The sequence below is a fragment of the Plasmodium gallinaceum genome, assembly GCF_900005855.1.
Source record: "Plasmodium gallinaceum strain 8A genome assembly, contig: PGAL8A_v1_141, whole genome shotgun sequence".
Classification (NCBI taxonomy): Eukaryota; Apicomplexa; class Aconoidasida; order Haemosporida; family Plasmodiidae; genus Plasmodium; species Plasmodium gallinaceum.
In genome coordinates, this window is record NW_021628302.1 from 558,068 (window position 1) to 580,913 (window position 22,846).

Here is a 22,846-nt window from a genome sequence, read left to right on the forward strand (position 1 = left end):
AAAAAAGTATAGTTTCATTATAAAATTAATGAAAAGAAATAAATATAAAACTTTGAAATATTAAATTATGTATTTTATTATGATTTGTACTTTTCTAAAGAAAGTGTGGATTCAGACGTTGCCTCTTTAAATTTCTGATTAGTTAAATATGCTAGGCTCTATAAAAAGAATTAAAAGAAAAAATTAACTATCTAAACTCACATAAATGAATATTCTTTCTTTTTTTTTTATTTGGAAAAGTTTCTTTAATAAAAAACAAATTGATTAAATTATAAAAAATTGTTAAATATGAATTACAGTTTCTTATATAAAAAATAAAAATATATGCAATTTGATAAATTAAATAAGATAAATAACAAAAAAAAGAAAAATATATTTAAATAGCTGTTATATAAAGTTATATAAAAAAAAATAAAGGCGAAAAAGTCATTTAAAAAGTTTCAAGGTATTTTCCTGTTTTTTTTTTTATATATAAAAAAATGCACACACCAAAAAAAAAAAAAAAAAAAATTAAGAAATAAATTTATATGATATTACTTAAAAGCCGAAATGAATTTATGACTACTAAAATCATATATATAAAAAAAAAAAAAAAATTTCATGTGCATTAATAATTCTTTTACAACAGATCAAAATAGTTGTAAGAACATAAATAAAAAAAAAAAAAAAATTTTAAAATTATGACTTAGTCATATATAATGAAGAATAAAGAATAATATATAAGAAGAATTTGTTTACATATTCTTCATATTCATGTTATTACCTTTCTAAGAAAATTTCTTGAAAAAATGAACTCTAGCTGTTTTTGTTTTGACATTCGTTCAGGCATATTTTAACTTAGGATTAATGAATAACTTTAAAATATAATTACGTAAATATAATCTTAAAATTTTAATTTTGTAAATTTAAATTTACTTTAAAAGGAAAAAAAAAAAATAATTTTTAAAAATTAAACGAGAAAATTCATATAATATTAAAAAAAAATTTTATTTAAAAGTAAGGAAAAAAAAAAAATGTATATATAACTAAGGAAAATAAGTAGAGATTAACATAAATTTATATGAATGTTTTCTTATTATATATCACTAAAATAAAACTTGTAAATGATTTATAATCAAATAATCCATTAAGTTTTTTAAGGTTGTCATTTATTAAACTGAGTGTTTATATAAAATTTACACATAATTAATTTACATTTATTGAAAAGAGATAAAAGAAACATAAACAATTCATATATTTTAATAATTTTAAACTTGTAATTAAAAAAAAATATATATATAATATATAAAAAAAGTATTTATATATTATTAAACCTTTTTATTTATTTATTTATTTTTTTTTTTTTTAAAACCTTAATAATTATATTTGATTCCACAAAGTAGATTGAATCTGAATCACTTATTTCGAATAGCAAAAAAAATTAACTTAGAAGTTTAAAAAAAAAAAAAAATTTTCAAGTCAAATTTTGAAAAAAAAGTACAAAATTAAGATGTCAAATAAAATATATATAAACAATAAGTTATATCTTAAAGATTTCTTTAAGGTAAAAAAAAAAAAAAAAAAAAAAAAAGNNAAAAAAAAAAAAAAAAAAAAAAAAAGTGAACGTAATGGGGGAATTCCCTTTTAATGAATATAATTATAAACGTAAATAAAAATTTCCATTTACAATAAATTTTATAAAAAGGAAATTTTTTGTTTTAATCAACTTTTAGGATTTTAAAAGTATCCAAAAAAACCTTATATATAGTTATAATTATATTTCACACATTTAAATTTAATGAACATGTATTTGAACATCTATTTTTAATTCGCATACTTCTACAAAATAATGATAGTAATATTATATATTTCTAGTATTTTTATATATATATATATATTAACAATAGGTATTTTTCTTTTTTAACTAAAGTAAAAATAACAGTAATGATATTTAAGTAAAATAATAGAAGCAACTACAAGTAATTCTTCTATAATTTTGTAAAGCTCAAACGCTTAATAAAAATATTTTTCCTACTTTTTAATAATTAAATTGCTATTTCTTTTTCTCATTTATCACTTTAAAAAAAATATATTCTTTAAATTAAAAAATTTTTATATTTTATCAATAATAAAATATTTTTATTTAAAGATTTAAAGAATATAGCAAAATTTTATTTGGAGAAAAAAGAAAAATATTATATGAAAACATTAAATAAGAATTAATAAAATTCTTATATGAATAAAAACAAAAAATAAATATATAAATATAAATATATATAAATATAAATATATATATATATAAATATATATATATATATATAATTATTATAAAATAACGTTCTTTTCCCTTTTTAAAAAGGAAAATTTTCATGTGAACAATTTTAATTATATTATCCTATTCATAATAATAAAAAGGTTTTTCATGTAAATTTAAATTTTTTATTTATTATATGTATATATTTTTTAAATACAGAAAAAAAAAAAATAATAAAAATAATAAAAAGAAAATATGCTATATAGAACACCCCTCAATTCCCCATATTTTAAGCAAAAGATGAAATAAATTTATATATTATTTATATGTATTATATAGCATGTTAATAATATTTTTTTAAATTGTTTATTGCAAAATTTAAGAATATTTTTTTTATAATAATGTTTTAATAATCAGATTGAAAAATTAATTAAAAAAAAAAAAAAATTGAATTTTTCTTTTATTTCATTTATATATCTACATATATGTATATGTTAACTTTTAATTTTTTTTTATTCGTTTTTTTTTTTTTTTATTTTCTCTAATACATAATTAATAATTCCATTTCTTTCACATGAAGTAAATTTAAAAAGATTAAAATTTATTATTTTTGTACATTAAATTTTAGTATAATTAAATATATTAGATGAATCAACTTTAACAAAAATATATGCTTATAGATAAATAATTTTCAGTAATTTTGAAGTTTCTGCCATATTTAAATTCCACGTAAAATATAAGTTTTGTATAAGAAATTAATAAAACAGACATAAATTGGAATAATTTAGTTATAAAAAATAAATACAAAATGAGTAACAAAAAGACCTTATCCTCAAAAGAAGAAAGCATTGCAAAAATGCTTATATGTAAGGTAAAATTTTTTTTACATAAAAAAAAAAATTGAGGCAAAATATAATATTATTATTCCATAGTTTATTAAAAATTTGAAAAATATATTGAGTCAAACGTAAATATATATTTGTATATTTATTAAAAAAAAGAAAAAAATATATACATGAAATAAAATAAAAACATATAGTATAAAATGAAACAAAATGGAAAAATAAATATTTTTAAAAAAAAAAAGGAAATAAAAAGAAAAAAAAATTATAAGAAATAATACAAAATGAAGAAAAATAAATTAAATATTTTTTTTTTTTTTTAATAACATTTTAATGTTTGAATTATCTAGTTAAGATTTTTTAATAGATTTTGTATATATATTTACATATATTTATATATTTTCTTAATGTTAGGTTCATATTGGAACAAAAAATTTAGAGAACAAAATGAAAAGATATGTATATACTAGAGCAAAGGATGGTGTACATATAATTAATTTAGCAAAAACTTATGAAAAGTTACAATTGGCTGCAAGAATAATAGTAGCTATAAGTAATCCAGCTGATGTAGTAGTAGTATCAGCTAGACCTTTTGGAAGTAGAGCTGTTTTAAAATTTGCACAATATACAGGTGCTCAAGCAATAGCTGGAAGATGGACTCCAGGTATGTTAACAAATCAAATTATTCAAAAATTTACAGAACCAAGATTATTAATAGTTACCGATCCAAGAACTGATGCTCAACCAGTTAAGGAATCTTCTTATGCAAATATTCCTGTAATTGCATTATGTGATTCTGATTCCCCATTGGAGCATGTAGACATAGCTATTCCATGTAATAACAAAGGAAAAGAATCTATTGCACTTATGTATTGGTTATTGGCACAAGAAGTTTTATATCTTAAAGGAACTTTAAAAAGATCTGAACCATGGAATGTTATGGTTGATATGTTTTTATGGAGAGATCCTGAACAATTTGAACTAAAAAATTTAGCAAATGAAGAAAATGCTGCTACTGCTCCTCATCTTGTAGAAAATCAATTTGCTACTGAAGCACCTTATGAAGAATGGAATAAAAAAGAAGAATGGAATGATAATACAAATGAAGATTGGAAAAATCCAATTACTGCTGATGAGTGGTAGAAGAAAAGAAGTTTACACTCATATACGTATTTATACACATATATAAGAAAAAAATACTAATTTTACAACATATATAGATATATATGTTACATAGAAATGATAAAATAACATTTTTGAATATTACAATATATACACATTAAATTAAAATATGAAAATTATATTTAAAATTAGGCAGAATTAGGAATTTAAAATAATAGTAATTTTTGTAAAATTGTTATTTAAAAAAAAAAAAAAAAAAACTACAAAAAATAAATAAGAAAAAAAAGTTAAAATAAGCAATTATAAAAAAAAAAAAAAAAAAATATAATGATCTATTCGATTTATGAATTTTTTTTTTTTTTTTTTTTTTTTTTAATATTTTTAAATTAATATGCTTTGTATTTTATATCGGTTTACTAGGATTTTATCATTATATATTAATTTTTTTTTTTTTTTTAAATTAACTATATCCAATTGAAATTCATATATATAAATATATATATATATAAATATTTATTTATATAAGAAAAAAAAGCAACTATTTTAATTTGCTTTAAAATAATAATTTTTATGTAAATGAATAAAAAAATTTTGTGAAAAGATTGTTTGGATTCATTTATCCATTTATTTTATGAAACATTAGTATAAAATAATACATTTAAAATGAAAAAAGGAAAATTACAATATATTCAATTAGGAAATAATTTAAATTAACATCTTCAAGGATTTTATAGTTATAAAACTAGTTAAGATAAATTAATGGTATACATTTTTTTTTTTATTTCACTTGGAATATGTATTTTAATTACATCTTCAAAAAAGTGTAAGTATATATAATTTTTTATTCCATTAGTTTTTTGTTAATTAAAAAAAAAGTAAAATATCTCATTTTTTGTTTTTTTTTTTTTTTTTGTTTCTGGCTTTTTTTTTTTTATTAAAAATTAAAATTATTCCTTTTAGTATTTAATAGATTAATTTCGTTTTAAACAAAAACTCTACCTTTTTTCTACATTTTGCATGTATTAATACAAAAATAAATATACATTTTAAAGAAACGATATGTGATGAAAGAATTAATACTATTCTTATATAAATTATTCATTCTAGTTTCTGTTTTTTTTTTTTTAAATTCTAAGTAAAGATTTCTATATGAAAAATATAATTGTCAATTCCTTTTTTTTTTTTTTTTCTATAAGAATACAGTTTATTAAATATTTTTTTTTTTTTTTTTTTAAAGGCATATATTCTGAAAATGCAAGAAAAAATACTATTTGAAAAGTTTTATTCTGAAATCAATGCATTGAGATTTCATTTTGATGTATTAGATTCAACACAATTATACTGTAAAAGAAATATGCAATTATTTATTGAAACTGGCAAATTGAAGGACGACAATATGATTATTGTTAGTTGTAATTCTCAAACAAATGGAATAGGAACAAGAGACACAAAAAAGAATATTAATAGATTTTGGCTATCTAAAGAAGGAAATATATTTGCAACCTTTGTTTTCTTATGGGATAAAAGAGATATAAATAAAGTGAGTTGTTTAGCACAAACATCTACTGTAGCTATTAGTAAAACTTTAGAATATTTTCATTTAATAACTCAAATTAAATGGATAAATGATGTTTTAATTAATAATAAAAAAATTTCAGGTTGTCTTGTTAACTTATATCATTTTGATGATGATATATTATCAAAAAATTATGTTTGTATTATGGTTGGTATAGGTATTAATGTAGACTTGCGAGATGATAAAAATTTATTAAGTAATAATTATACATCAATTAAAAAAGAATTAGAACAGGATTTCGATGTTCCCAGCTTGATCCCTTCTGTAGAAGATGTAATGCAAAAATTAATAGAGAATTTTCATGCATCTATTAAAAAGTTACGTAATGAAGGATTTTCTGCATTTTTAGATTATATAAAAATTCGACTTTTATATTATGAAAAAAAAATTTTAATAGATCAAGATAATAGACAAATAACTGGATACTTAAAAGGATTACTTGATGATGGTTCCATCTTATTATTAAATGAAAATAATCAAATTATTAATATAAATAATGGTCATTTGTATCTTAATGAAGGTAACTAAATAGTTAACCTCGTGCATAATATTCCTCTATTTACATATGAATATACTAATAATATTTGCATTATCAAAAATTAAAAATATGAAAAATTGTAATTCATTTCTAAAAAAAAAAAAAAAAAAATAATCTAAATATCTTTGTATTATCTTATATTTAAAAATATAAAGGAAAACTCTATGAAATTTTAATTAGGTAAACTGGACGCGAATTAATAAAATACACAAATGAATATATGAAAAATACGGAGTGTAATTTTTATAAAATGTTTAATATAGCAAAAATATAAAAAGAGCAAAAAATAACTTATTACTTCAATTGGTTAAAAAATACAAAAAATATACTGTGATCAATTTTACATAAAATTTTATAATTAAAATATTTTTGTATAAGAATATTTTAAAACTTAAATTTTTTTTGCAATTATAGAAAGAAAAAAAGGAAAAAAAAAAAATAAAAACTTACAAATAAAAATATCACCTTTTAAACAAATTAAATAAAAATATGTATGTAATAAATATTTTTTAAATATATAATAATGTATTGTATAATTCTAATATTTTTTTTTTTTTTAAATGTTCTGAAATTTATATTAGAAATTAGTTTTTTATAAAAAAAAAATTAAAAAATAGTAAATATATGCTAAAATTATATATAACATATTATTTAATAGAATTATAAAAGTATGTTATTTACATTATTATATATTATTAATTTTTTCTTTTTATAGAAACGTTTAATTATTAAATCATTATAATATCGTATTTATAAAAAGAATTTATTTTAATTTTTCAAAAATGTGTCAAACTATTAAATTTTATGTAAAATGTGTAAATTTAAAAAAACAAAAAATTTTACTTTTTTTTTATGATAATATTTATGTAAATATAAGTGTCATTAAGATTAATATTCTTAATGATTATCATTAAAATTTTGGATAAATTATGATTTTACTTTTTATATCACTAAACTCTTTATATATGACGTCAAAAAAAATATTTAATGAATAGATGTTAATTCCTTAATCGATTCAGATTTTTTTTTATTTTATTTTTTTTTTTTTTTTTTATTTTTTTTTTTTTTTTTTTTTTTTTTTTTTTATTTTTTTTTTTTTTTTTTTATTTTTTTTGTAAATTTATATATTTTATTATCAATTTATTTTTTTTTATTTCATTTTTACTAATATTTTTTTCCTCCTGACGTTTTAAATAATTACTTAAATTCTTCATATTTTTATATTATTATATTATGGGAAGATACTATATCTAGAAAAAAAAGTTATTGTTACAATTATGTAAATTCTACATATTTATTTTTTTTTATAATAATAATTATTATTACTATTACTATTACTATTATAATTGTTTGTAATAGTAATATTATTGTCTTTTTTCTTATTACTATTAGAATTATTATTATTATTACTATTACTATTACTGTTGCTATTACAATTACTATTACTGTTACTATTACTACTGCCGCTACTACTACTATAACTACTGTTATTATTAGTAGTAGTGATAATATTTGTATTATTATCATTACTATTATTATTAATCGTAGCAGAACCGTAATCGATATTATTATTTTGTAACATAAAATATAACTCACTTTTCCTAAACTTATTGGAAATAATGTTATTTTTTTTCATCATAAAAAATTTATTTATATTATTTAATTTATTATTTTTGGTGTCAAAAGAATTAACAATATTATTATTTTGATTTTTTATGTATATAAGTTTGTTCTTATTTAAGTTTTCAAATGTAATTTGATCATTTAATTTTTTATTCTTCTTATCCATATCTTCATCATTTTTAAAAATTATATGATCAAAACTATTGCATTTATAATTATTACTTTCCTGCATAAAGTTATTTATTCCTTTTAGTTTATAATTATATGCAAAATTTGATTTATTATTATTAAGTATATTTTCAAATGATTTTTTTATGTAATCCTGTTTTTTTAATAAATTCTCCTTTTCATTTAAAATATTATCCATATCATTCTTGTTTAAAATATTTGATTCTATTTTGCTTATATCGTTTGTATTATTTTTATTTGAAACGCATGTATTACTCTTGTTTTTCAGAGAACAAATTTTCATATGGAAATCTTTATTATTAATTGAACTGCTACGAAGTCTTAATATATTAATAAAGTTTCCCTCATAATCATCATTTTTATTGTCACTTTTATTACTTCTATTAGAGATATTATCAGGATACTTATCCTTCATTTTATAGTTATTATAATATTTTTTATTAAAAACTATGGGAACATTATTTTTTTGTAACATATTTTTCATTTTATTACTGCTAATATTCCTATTAAAAATGTTTTCAAATCTATATTCATTATTTGTTTTGTTCATATAAAAATCATGAACTTTTGAATATTTATTATTACTATTATCAGGTATTTCTGAGCGTAATTTCATATATAGCAAATTATTCTTTTCATTTTTTTCCATCTGAAATAAGCAATTACTATTTTTATCATATTTAAAGTTATCTTTGGTAATATGATCAATTTTTTCATTACTATTAGTATCTCTATCGTTATTATTCTCAATATTTCTACTAAAAAAATTTAGTTCATATCTATCATTAGGGACTAATTTATTTTCTACTATATCTTTTCCTTTACTATTTACATTAACTAATTTATTATATATGTCATTCAAATTATTACTCATATCATTTAACATATTATTATTGTTACTAATTTTATTATTTATATAGGTTACTTTATAACTATTACTATCTTCTTTAGTGAATTTGTTACAATTTAAATTATTATTTTCATTTTTGATTTTAGAAATAATGCTATTTAAAAAAATATCTTTTATGCAATTTTTTTTTATTATTTTATGAATATCAACAGTAATAGATATTTTATCATTTTTCACACAATTTTTTAGGATACCCCAATTATCATAACCAAACCAAGGAAAAATTGAAAAATTATAAGAGGCATTTTTTTTTTTATATTCACCACAACTTACTGAAAATATAACGTCACAAAATCCAGTATAAGAAAATAAAATACCTATTGAATTTTCATATGAAAAATCAGAATCATTATTTATATTTAACAAAATAAAAAAATCATTTATATTTGTATCTGTTTTAAATTCAGGTGAAACCACAAAATTGCTTTCACTTGAATATAATAAGGATACTTTTTTAATATTCCATTGCATCGTTAAAATTATATTTTCATTTATATGCTCAAATGATTCTAGATCTTCTTCATTTAATATTGTTTCATTTCTTATATTTTTTTCAATTAAATCTTTTACTTCAGATGAAAAAAAAGTTTCATGATTACTAATATTGCCATTTATATTGTAATCATTACTATTAATATTATTTATGTTGATAGTTGTATTAAAATTATTATTATTATTACTACTACTATTACTTTCATTATTATTATTAGAAATAGTAGAATTAGTATTATTTTTAAAAAATATCTCAATACTACTATTAGTAGAAGTATTAGTATTAGTTATATTATTATTAGTAATATTATTGCTAATTTCATTCAAGTTTATATTGCTATTAATATAATTATTCTCATTAATAGTATTGCTATTATTATTATTAATATTATTATTATTGGGGTTATTATTAGTTCTATTAGTATTAATATTAATTTGAGTATTATTTGTATTAGTATCATTATTAGTTAAAATGGTTTCATTATTAGCTGTATTAGTATTATCATTGATTATATTATTATTATTTCTTATATTATTATTAATGTTATTACTATTAGTATTATTAATAATACTATTAGTATTATTATTAATACTATTGGTATTATTTTTACTATTTTTAGTACAATTTTTACTACTATTGGCATTATTTTTACTATTCTTAGTATTACTATTATTATTATTATAACTATTAGTATTAATTTTACTATTACTATCACTATTACTATTACTATTACTATCATTATTACTATTACTATCACTATTACTATTACTATCACTATTATTATTATTTTTATTATTACTATTACTATCACTATTACTATTATTATCACTATTACTGTTACTATCACTATTTTTATTATTTTCATTATTATTATTATCATCATCATCATCATCATTATTATTATCATCATCATCATCATTATTATTATTATTATTATTACCATCATTATTATTATTATTATTATTATTATTATTATTATTATTATTATTATTATTATTATTATTATTATTATTATCATTATTGTTATTGTTATTATTATTATCATTATTGTTATTGTTATTATTATTATCATTATTGTTATTGTTATTATTATTATAATTATTAACAGTATTATTTCTACTACTACTATTAGTGTTAGGACTATAATTATTAGTATTATTGTTAATTGTAGTAATTTTTTTGCTACTATTATTAATAGCAGTACTAGTATTTTTATCAGTTGTAATATTATCATTTCTATTATTATTATTGTTGGTTGCAGTAATAATATGAGTATTGGTATTATTAGCAATAGTAGTATTTGTAGTACTATTAATATTATTATTACTACATTTTTTAATATGATTATTTGCTATTTTATTTTTTATATTAACTGTGTTATTGTCTTCGTGTGGATTGTGTATGTTTTCAAGTGATTTTTGTTTATTACTGTATCCTGTATTACACATAAAAGATTCCTTATTTAAATGTTCTTCATTCTTGTCAGTATTCTTGAATTTGCAAAAAAATGAATCGAAGTTTTCAAATAGATTATTTTTCACATCTTTTTGCTTATTTGAATTCATTATTAAGTTATTATTATTATAGTACTTATTTTTTTCAAAATTACTTTTCAAGTATTTTAAAAGATTTGCATTAACTTCTAGTATATTTTTGTGTTTATATGTTTTTATTTTATTCCTAATATTTATGCTTTCCTTTATTTCTTCTTTAAATAAGTTGTGACTTTTTTCTATTTCTTCAACATAGCAAAAATTATTATTTGCATATTTATTAACATAACCACAGTGTGTAAATATATTATGAGAATTACTATCATATATACAATTATTATCACTATTCTTTTTTTTATATTTACTTTTATAATTGCATAGACTTACTATATTTTCTTCGTTTCTATTAGAATTTTTCTCAGTTTTTTGTAAAAAAGAAAAACTATTTTCATTTGAACTATTTTTTTTTTTCTCTTTTTTTTCTATTCTAATGCAAAAAGTATTTACATTTTTGTTGCAATCTTTATTAGAAAGTTTCATTTTATTGTTATTGAAATAACTATTATTGCTTTTATTTGAAAGTACATCGTAAATATAATCTTTTTCCTTTAATTTGAATATTTTTTCATAACAAAAAATTTCCATTTTATTATTATTAAGTAAATCCTTATCTATATTTCCATTCTTTTTTTGATTAATTGAATTTTTACTTTTACTTCTAATAAGACTAGTATTATTGATATTTAAAACATTAGAACTACTACTACTACTACTATTATTTAAATTTTTTTTATATTTATTACTATATATACTACAGTCAGAAACATTATCATTATTACTTACTCTTTTCCTATTAATATATAATATATTTTTTAAAAAATTTTCCTTATTTGTACTTTTATTTTTACATAATACGAGATTATTATAATTCACTACCTCATTTTTATGAGTTTCCATATTTTCTTCATTTTTTTCATTATATATGTTGTTATAAATTTTCTTGTTTTTTTTATGCTCCATACTATCTTCTTTTTCTTCTTTTAGTGATGAATGATATTTTTTTTTTTGTTCTGTTTCTTTTTTTTCTCTCTCTTTTTTTTTTAAATCATTCAACTTTTTCTGTAATTTTTGACCTTGCTTGTTAATGTTTTTTTTTTCATTGTCATTTAAAAAAGAAGTTTCTGTTTCTGAATATTCGCACATATAATTTTTATTTTTATAATTTAATTTATTTTGATTGTTTGATGATACAAAAAATAAATTGTCTTTATTATAAAAAGCTGAAGAAATATTATTTTTTTCATATACATCTAAATTATTACTGGATATTTCTTCTCCACAAAATAAAAAAAAATTCATGTTTTTCAATTTTTTTTTCACGTTTTTATATTTTCTTACTCTTATATAATTTTTGTTATTATTACAAGATTCATTTTTTTTGTAATTTTTTGTTTTTTCATTAATATATAATGACTCACTATTTTCACTAACATTTCTACTAAAGATATCCTTGTAATTTAATTTTTTTGTGTTTAATTTATCTTTTTTATTATTATTACTAATATAAGATAATTCTTGTTCATTATTGAAATATTCTACACCTCTTTCGCTTGTTGATATATGTTTTTTATTACTATCTTTCATTTCATTGTCATATTCATTTTCTTTTTTCTCATTAATATAATTTATCTCAACATTATTTTTTCCATTTTTTAAATTATAACAATCATAATTTAATATGTTCATGCATTCTAATTTATCATAAAATGAATAATAATTCTTTTCTTTTCTTTTTTTTGAATCTTCAACTTTCACATTAGATAAAATTTTATTTTCATTGTTACTAATAATGTCTTCATCATAATTATTATTTGTGCATGTGTATTCATTATATTTTTTGTACAAATAATTTAAGGTATCTAATGAAATACTACTATTTAAATTCGTAAATTCTTCATTTTCTTCATTAGTATCTTTTTCTTTTAATTTCATGTTTCTACTCTCTACTTCAATATCATTATTTGCAAGAATATTTATATAATTCATTAAATATAAAGATTCTTCATTGCTTATTTCATTACGATAGCATATATTATTAAGTGTTTTTTGTTCGTTTATACATGAAGAGAATTTTTTAGGTAAATTATTTGAAATATTATCCTTTAAATTATAGTATGTTTTATTTACTGTGTTTTTAGATGTATTATTATTGATGCTACTAAAATAGTTTATGTCACTTTTAACATTATGCTCATTTTTCATGCTTTTTATATTACCAATTGAGTTCTTATATGTATTTAAATTATTAAATGTGATATCATAATTTATTTCTTCCTTCATTTCATAATTTCCATTTTTGTTAATTTTTTGTTCATTCCACTTATTTATTAAAGGAGAGAAAATATTATTTTTTAAATATCTATTAATGTCATCCTTATTTTTTAAATGGTCTTCATAATTAAAAAAAGAAAAATTATTTAGCGAATCATTTATATCTTCTTGTTCATATCCTTTACTATTATTTATTTCTTTACAGAAATTATTATAAAAAGAATCATTAATTTTTGAAGAAAGGGTTTCTGATTGTTTTCTGCATCCCTCTTCATAAATATTTTCATTAGATAATTCATTTTCATCTTCATTTATTAAGTATTTATTGTTTAACTTATTCAATGAATGAAAAGTAATATCATCAATATCTAAAAGGTGCCCATGATAATTCTCATGCGTACTTAAAATATTTTCATATGCATGTGATAATTCATTTAGTTTATTTTCATCATTTTCTTCATTGAATGTTGATTTTTTATTTTTACTGTTTACATTAAATAGGTATACTTCATTTACTTCTGTTATTAATTCTGTTTTTTCTTCCTCTTTATAATAATTATAACAATCATTTTCTTGATTTTTATTATATTTCTCTATTATTTTTTGTTTTTCTTTATTTTCTATTTTATCTTCTTTCCTTAGTATATTATTTTGTTCCTTATATTCATTGTGTTGTATTTTTTCTTTTTCTTTAGTATATCTCCCATGATAGTCATCTTTTTTTTTTTCACTGAATAATATCCTTTCCTCCTTTAGAACTTTTTCTGCATCTAAAAAATCATCATGTATTAAGTTAAGCATTGAAATATTCTCATCTTTATTATGTTTTTCCTTTTTTAAATTATCACGTATTGCATTATTTATAGATTTTAAAAAAGTTAAGTTGTTCGAATTCAACTTTTTCAAAGAAATAGAATCTTTTTTTAAACACCTTTTTGGATTTTCTAATTCATCAAAATCTTTTTTTATATCTATATCAAGCATTAATAATTTGATTTGATCTTTGCTTTTTTTATTATTCATATATCCGCCATTAAGCATTTTTAAAATTATTCAAGTGCTAATATAGCACCGTAAAAAAAAAAAAAAAAAAAATTCAAACACAGAATAAATAAATTTTTAAATTTCAATATCAAATATTTTAAAAAAACTAATAATATATTATAAATAAATGAAATAAATTACTTAAAAAAAAAAAAAAAAGTAAAAAGAACAAATCTTACACATGTATATATATATATATATATTTTTAAAATATACTATATAATTTATCTTTCAAATTATATTTATTTAAAAAAAAAAAAAAATAAAAAAGGAAGAATAAAAAAAGAAATAATAATAATATAAAATTCTATTTATGTATCTCAAATAAAAACACTGTGAAGTAGAATCAACAACATCTAACCATTTTAATTTGTATATCACAAATATATGTAAGTAGATAATTCTTTTTTTTTTTTTTTTTTATTATTGTCTACACTTATATTTGATTATGATTACTTAGTAATTGATTTATTATATATTTATCTTTTTTTTTCATTTATTATTTCTTTTCTCCTTTTTTTTTTCTTGTTTTCTTTTTCTAGAGAGAAAATGAGTATATAAAATAAGAAACAAATGATGAAATAATGGATACTTCTATATATATATATATATCTTAAAAAATGCAATAAAATTCACAAATTAAATATTAATGCAAAAAAAAATAAAAAAAAAAAAAAAAAAAAGAAAATGGTAAAAAAAAATTTTAAATTGTATCTAAACTTTTTTTATCTTTTCATGTAGTTAACAAAAAAAAAAAAATTCTAGTATACTCATACAAAAATTATTTAATACATATAAAAAAAAAAAAAAAAAGCGTTTACAAATATTCTAATAAAAAATTTCCATCTTTTTTTATTTTTCTTTTTTAAGAATATAAAAAAATTTCTATAATTACATTTAATATCATTAAGAAAAAAAGAATATATATATAATAATAATATTAAATGTATTTACAATATACTTGATTATTAGTTGGTGATATTTTACAATATAAGTTTTTCTCTAATATTTAAAAAAAAAAAAAAAAATATAAAAAGATACAAGTATTTTAATGTGTAAAAATATTTATTTTATTTTAAAAAAATATTTTGTAATATTTATACCTTTTATCTTTATACATAAAAATTTAAATAAAAAAGAGAAAAAAAAAAAAAAAACAAACACTATATTAAAAACACATAAAAATTGTAATATACTATATAGAATAAACCGAAAGATGTAATAATCATATTAAAGTAAAAAAAAAAAAAAAAAAAATACTAGATAAAAAAAAATATGATAAAAAAAAAAAAATTCTAATTTAACTTTATCTTGGATCTCTTAAAGAATTTCCAATTTCTTTTTTTTTATATGTTTTTATGTATTTTTAGGTTATTATTTTTTTTCGAATATCATAGAAGTGTTAGCAAAATAAAAAAAATGAAATAAAATAAAAACATTAAATATTTGGTAAAATATATTAAAGATAAAAAAAAAAGGATAAAATGAAGTAGTTTTTTATTTCTCTATTTAATATAATGATTAATATTCTATTCATATATATATATATATTTATATATATATATATGTAAATAAATATATATGTATATATATATATATATAGATATATATATATAGTATTTAAACTGATAATTTTGAATACCAAATATTTAAAGCAAAATTGTATGCAATAATTATCACTTAAATAAATTTTTTTTTTAAATTTGACAAAACAACTTTTAACCTTCTATTTTATTTGTTTTTATGATAATACATTATTAGAGTATCTTTAAATATTTATAAAACGTTTTCTTCTTTAATATATTTTTAAAATTTAAAATAACTTTTATCTATTGTTTTATATCTTTTTATACGACACTTATACATTATTATAGATTCTTTATATAAAAAAAAAGAAAAGAAAAGAAAGAATAAAATAAAATAAGAGAATATGCTGAAATAATCATAATAAAAAAAAAAAAAAAAATATCTTTCACCTTTGTATTAAAATTTTAATTTGGGTGTTAACTGCAGAAATACTGTCTTAATATTTTATAAAAAAGTGGATGCTTACTTTTATATTAATAATTTTTAAATGTAAAATATTTTATTTCTACTAATAGTATATAGGTATATATTATCATTCTTTTTCACCTTATCTATTCTGTTTTTTTGCATCTATTTTTTTTTTTTTTTAAATGCATGTCATAATTTCTTTTCTATTTAATAAAAAATTTAAACTCAAAATCTCGTAAAACCAATGATAAAAATATTATTAAAAGTAAAAAAAAAAAAAAATATATAAAAATTTCACTTATAAAGACACATATTTTTTTAAATAATTTTAAAATACAAACATATGCAAAATATAATTTGCACCCAACAACTAAATATAAGTATTTTTTTTTTTTTTTTTTTTGCTTGCATTTTTTATAGTCTACATTGCTGATGCATATTTCGTCCATTTAAATGAAAAAGTATTTTATATTTATCGTTTAAAAAAAAATCATAAAAATACGTTAAATAAAAAAATTCACATGATAACTTACAAAAAATTATAAATAATTATAAAAGATATTTGAAAATATTTAAAAAAAAAAGATGGTTTTATATTTTTTGTAATTCTTATATTAAAATTAAAGGAAATCATACAATATTTTATATTTTAATATTTATACAATTATAATCGAAATAATAGTCTATATAATATGTTGGTTGTAAAACATTTTACACATGTATTAAAATAAATTAAATAAGATATTTTATAGGGAAAATACGTTATTAATTCTACTATTCATTTATGCGTGCATAAATGCAATATTAAAATTCATAGAAACATTGATTTTTTTTTTTTTTTTTTTTCTTTATGAGCATACATTGTTAAAAAATTTATCAATTTTATTAAAAAAAAAAAAATATTACATGCATATATATATTAAATATTACTTTTCTTAACGAATTAAAATAAAATCACAAAAAAAATAGAATAAAAAATATTTATAAAAATGGTTTTGAATCGAGTAATTCTCGATGGTTTTTTTTATTACGTGGTCGAGAAAAAATTTCAAAAATAAAAATGTTTATTATTTTAATAATTTTAAAAATTCTTGTATATTGAAAAAAATTTAGAAGAAAACATAATATAGAAAAGTTTCAAAATAGAAAAAGAATTAATAATAATAAAAAAAAAAAATAATAAAATAAAATAAACACAATTAAAATATAAATAAAAAATTTAATATAATAATAAAAAAAAAAATATTAGAAAAAAGCAAAAATATTAATATAATCAAAGCAAAACGAATTTTTTGTTACAAATGTTTTGAAAAAAAAAAAAAAATATTCTGCACATAAATAATAATTAGATTAAAAAATACACATAAAAATATAAAAATAACAGAGTAATAAAAAATAAAAAAAAAGGGTAAAAATATAATATTTATTTTTTTTTTTTTTTATCAAAATTAATTGCTTCAGATATATTTTTATTAAAATTATATCGATTTTCTGTTTTGTTTATTAACAGCTTATCTCTTGAACTAACACCATATTTTATTTTATTTAGTTTCTCTTCTTTTTCTTTTTTGTTTTTTTCCATAAGATAATTATTTCTCTTTTTTAATTCACTTATATTACTATCCTTAAAATGATGTAATAAACTTTTTTTTCTTTTTACCTTTTTGGATTTTCTCAGTGATTTTTTTTCTTGTTTATTCATTTCATTAGGTTGTTTTATATGATTGGGTTTATAATTTTCTTCAGGTGCTTTTTTACTTTTATCAGATAAAATAATTGGTACACATTCTTCTATATTTAAACTAGCAATTTTGTTATTTTTATCATTTAATAAAACTGGTTTAGGTATATAATAGTCATTTGACAATGAATCACAACAATGTATTATTTTTTTAAATAAATTCATAATTTCAATCTTTTGTATATTTATTTCTTTGTTTTTCGATTGACTACTTTTTATTTCTTCTTCATATTTTTTTGTATATTCATCAACTAAACTTATTTTACTTTTTGAAAAATTTAAATTATCAAAATTTACTTCATCATTATTATCGTCATTTAAATCTAAGTCTTCAATACATTTTTTTTCAACATCATCAAATAGCATATTTTTTATTCGATGTTTTACAACTAATTCAATTTCTTCTGTTAATAAGGCTATTTTATTATTTTTCTTTTTACTTGATTCTTCATTATTTTCATCGCTGTTATCGATATTTCCAATAGTTTTATTTATAAAAGTATCATTATTATTATATGTATTAATTTTTGGTATATCTACTTTTAATTTTAAAATACTATTTTTTGGTCGATCATAACCAAAAACTTCACCAGTTAAAGACCAGTGTTTTTTTTCAATTAATTCCTTTTCTATTTTTTCTTTATCTTTCATTATATCATGCATACTGGAATCTTCAGTTTCACTATGCATGCTATCAAATTCATTCATTTCGTTTAATTCTTTTTCAATTTTTTCATCATTATATTTACTCTTATTTTTAGAATATGTATTACTTTCTTCAGCGTTATCATATTCATCCTCTTCTGAGTCTCCTTCATTTTCATATTCATTTACATATTCATTTTCGTCTTCTTCATCTTCATTTTCATATTCATTTTCGTCTTCTTCATCTTCATTTTCATATTCATTTTCGTCTTCTTCATTTTCATATTCATTTTCGTCTTCTTCATTTTCATATTCATTTTCGTCTTCTTCATTTTCATATTCATTTTCGTCTTCTTCATTTTCATCTTCATTTTCTTCTTCATTTTCATCTTCATTTTCTTCTTCATTTTCATATTCATTTTCGTCTTCTTCATTTTCGTCTTCTTCATTTTCATCTTCTTCATTTTCATCTTCTTCATCTTCACTTTCATTTTGAACTTCATTTTTATCATCATTTTTTCCTTTTTTTTCTTTAATCTCTTTTTTATCTTTATAAAAATCATGATACTTTAACTCTTTAGCTTCATCATAAGAACAACTGAATTCATTTAAATCATATTCAGTGCAACTAACATCTAAGTAATCTTCTGAATTTTCTTCTGATTCATCATCTAAAATTGTTTTTTCTTCTTTATCTAAAAATTCTTCCATTTCCTTTAATTTAAAAAATTTATCTTCTATATCTGTTTTTTCGTCATTTTTTTCTTCATTTTCGTCATTTTTCTCTTGATTTTCTTCATTTTTCTCTTTTTTTTTTTTAGGAAAATTTTCATTTTTTCCTTCTTCATTTTCATTGGACTTTCTTTTTTTTTTAAGAATTTCATTATTATCATCTTTATATTTTTTGATGTTCATCTTATCTTTATGAGTTTCTTCTTCTGAATTAGAATTATTTGTTTGATCTTTCTTTTTATTTTCATCTTTTTCATTAATTTCTTTTTCGTAATTATTAAAAAAATTAAATAAATCATTAAGTTTCTTTTCTCTTATTAGGCATTCAATAAAATACCATAACTGATCAGAATCAAATTCTGATTTAGAAATACAGATATTATCCATTTGAAACTCATCGTAAAAATATTTAATTAATATATTTGAAAAATATTCAATCATTTCAATTAATTCATTTTTCTCTTTTTCATTATTTTTTTTTGATATTAATTCAGTGTTCTTATTAAACGAATTTATCAGATCAATATATTTTTTAACTACGCTTTCTTCCATTTTTTAAACATCTTAAATACATATTTTCAAAAAAAAAAAAAAAAAAAAATGGAAAAAATAAGTATATAGATAATTTAAATAAATAAAGTATATATTGAAACTAGGGGAATATATTAAAATCTATAAAACAAATAATTATTAAATATATATATATATATATATATATATATATATACTTTTAAAAGTAACAATTTTTTTTTTTTTGAAATATCTTATATCAAAAACAAATATTCTATGTAAAACATAAAAGTATATTTTTATAAAAAAAAATAAAATAAAATAACAAAAATAGAAAAAGAACAAATAAAAAGATATGTAAAATTAAAAAAAAAAAAATATTAAAAAAAAATGAAAATTTTTTTTTTTTTTTTTTTTTTTTTTTTTAACATGTGATATGATGTATTAAAAAAAAAAAAAAATAGTATGTATTTATGTTAATTATATCTTTTTTAATTGAAAATAAAATGAAAAATTAATTTTTTTATATTTTATTTTTAAGAAGAATTTTATAAAATTATAAATGATATATATAAAAAATAGGAGAAAAAAATAAAAAGAATTTCTTTTATATTTTTGTATGTTGTTTTAAAGAAAATATAATTTTTACAACTTTTTCAGTTCTTCCATTATATTCAAGAAAAATTTAAATGTATATAAGTATAAATAATATTTTTTAAATAATTTAAAAAAATAATTCAAGTTTTATTTTTTTAATAAAAATATATATTAATAATCTTAAAAATCATACGCAAAAGAGTTTTTTAAAAAAAATTTATGAATGAATATTATATATTTAAATGTTAAATACTATTATGTCGAAGTAAAACAAACAAGTTGTATTTTCAAGTTATATATAATAATAAAACAAATTATAAACTAAAATATATTAAAATAAGTTTAATAATAATTCAAAAAATTTATAATATTCATTTGTTCTATTGGATGCAAAAAAATGTTATATTAATAATTTAATTCAACATTAATCTTCAATTGCTCTAATAAATAATAGCTTTCTACATTTATCCTTTCATATTACTAATTCTACTAAAAGAATAAAAAATATTTATTTTCGCTATATAGCTATTATAAAATTTTCATTTTATTTTTTTGAATATTTAATTATAAATTTCTTAAAAAGACATAAATATAAATAAGAAATATATATGTATAAATATATGTAAATATATACATTTGCATATATATGAATAGAAATAAAAAAAAGTATGGATTAATATTTTTTAAGTATACTCATCATTATATTTGTATTTATCTATTAAAAAAAGATATAAATATTATAATAAATATTACATTCTTACTAACATTTACATTATCCTTCTTTATATGTGTGTCTAAAATTTTTATATACCTAAAGGAATTTTTTGAATTTTATATGCCCATCTTTTCCAGTTTATTCTTTTCATTTTAACTTCTTCTTACTCATTTTTTTTAATAATATTTTTTTCAAGTATTTGTCAAACTCAGAAATCTTAAGGTTTAATAAAAATAAATATTCACAAAAAAAAAAAAAAAAAAAGAAAAGGGTGACTATTATTATCAAAATTTGAAATGTAAAAATGTAAGTTACTTTCTCATTAATTAAAAAAAAAATATTTTAAAAACATTTTTTTCTTTTATGATTCGGAAGTGTAATTCTGTTATTATAATAATAAACATTTATAATTTTTAAAACTAGCATCTTTATAAAATAAAAAATAAATATAATTAATGCAACAGAAAATTGAACAAGATAATTTATCAAAAAAATTATGTATAATTCTATAGTGTAGAACAACTTTTTAACAATATCTATCATTCTTCTAATATTTTTATGTAATTAATTTTTATTATTTTTTTTTTTTTTTTTTTTTTTAAACCAAATAATATATTTAAAGAAATTATAACTTCATATAAAAATAATTTTTTTTTTTTTTTTTTTAAAAATATTCAAAAATAAAAATATTAAAAGACAAAAGAAATGGAAATATTAGTTATTAATTATAAACCATAAAAATGTATTTTTTTACAAAAAAAAAAAAGAATATATTTATAATTCATATATATATATACATATAAAGCAATAATTAAGAAAAAATAAAAAGCAACATTTTAATTAAATTAATATAAATTTTCAATTATAATATTTTTTAATGTCGTAAAAAATATCAAATTCAAACAAAAAATGAAAAAAAATATATTATTATTTAAATAATGTAAAAAATTTAAACGTATTTTAAAAAAATAATTCAACTCTGTGTTTTATATATGAACACATATAAATATATACATATATGCATATAACTCTCTTAAAATATTCTGAATAAGTAAAATTTTGTAAAAAAATTTAAAAGTTTATTAATTTATTTTAATTTTTTTTTTCACCTTTTTAAAAGAAAAAAATAATAATTATCCATGAATCTAAAAACAAAGATAAAAAAAGGTAAAAAAAAAAAAAAGATTAAAAAATAAAAATAATGTAGATTAACAAATATCACAAAAATTTTGTTAGCCTAAAAATTATACAACTATCATTTAAATTATATAAAAATGCGTGTTTTATATGTAAATTTTAATAAGATATAAAATCAAAGCATTATATATAAGTTTTCTATAACCACTTATTTTAATTTTATATTATTTGTTCTTTACATTTCAATTTAAATATTTTACTTTTATATTAATTTCTTTTATTATTTTATTTTTAATTTTTTTTTTTTTTTTTTTTTAATAACTATATTTTAGTGTTTTTTCATGTTCATGCAAAAAAAAAAAAAAAAAAAAAAAAAAAAA

The 22,846-nt window shown here is 16.9% G+C and overlaps 4 protein-coding genes across 4 annotated transcripts; 2 read left to right on the plus strand and 2 right to left on the minus strand.

The window, feature by feature from the left end:
• Positions 1-3,041: 3,041 nt before the first annotated feature.
• On the plus strand, positions 3,042-4,218 carry RPS2 (40S ribosomal protein S2, putative; the record flags this gene model as incomplete). The annotated part of the gene is made up of 2 exons (XM_028673652.1): positions 3,042-3,104; positions 3,490-4,218. The coding sequence occupies 2 exons, from the start codon at positions 3,042-3,044 to the stop codon at positions 4,216-4,218; spliced, it is 792 nt and encodes a 263-aa protein (XP_028530083.1).
• A 1,231-nt stretch (positions 4,219-5,449) lies between these two features.
• PGAL8A_00486100 (biotin--acetyl-CoA-carboxylase, putative) lies at positions 5,450-6,301 on the plus strand (the record flags this gene model as incomplete). Its single annotated transcript, XM_028673653.1, has 1 exon — positions 5,450-6,301. One exon carries the CDS (start codon positions 5,450-5,452, stop codon positions 6,299-6,301), a length of 852 nt encoding a protein of 283 aa, XP_028530084.1.
• Positions 6,302-7,605: 1,304 nt separating this feature from the next.
• PGAL8A_00486200 (conserved Plasmodium protein, unknown function) lies at positions 7,606-14,391 on the minus strand (the record flags this gene model as incomplete). The annotated part of the gene is made up of 1 exon (XM_028673654.1): positions 7,606-14,391. The coding sequence occupies one exon, from the start codon at positions 14,389-14,391 to the stop codon at positions 7,606-7,608; it is 6,786 nt and encodes a 2,261-aa protein (XP_028530085.1).
• A 3,421-nt stretch (positions 14,392-17,812) lies between these two features.
• On the minus strand, positions 17,813-20,059 carry MPP10 (U3 small nucleolar ribonucleoprotein protein MPP10, putative; the record flags this gene model as incomplete). Its single annotated transcript, XM_028673656.1, has 1 exon — positions 17,813-20,059. The coding sequence occupies one exon, from the start codon at positions 20,057-20,059 to the stop codon at positions 17,813-17,815; it is 2,247 nt and encodes a 748-aa protein (XP_028530086.1).
• Positions 20,060-22,846: the final 2,787 nt, after the last annotated feature.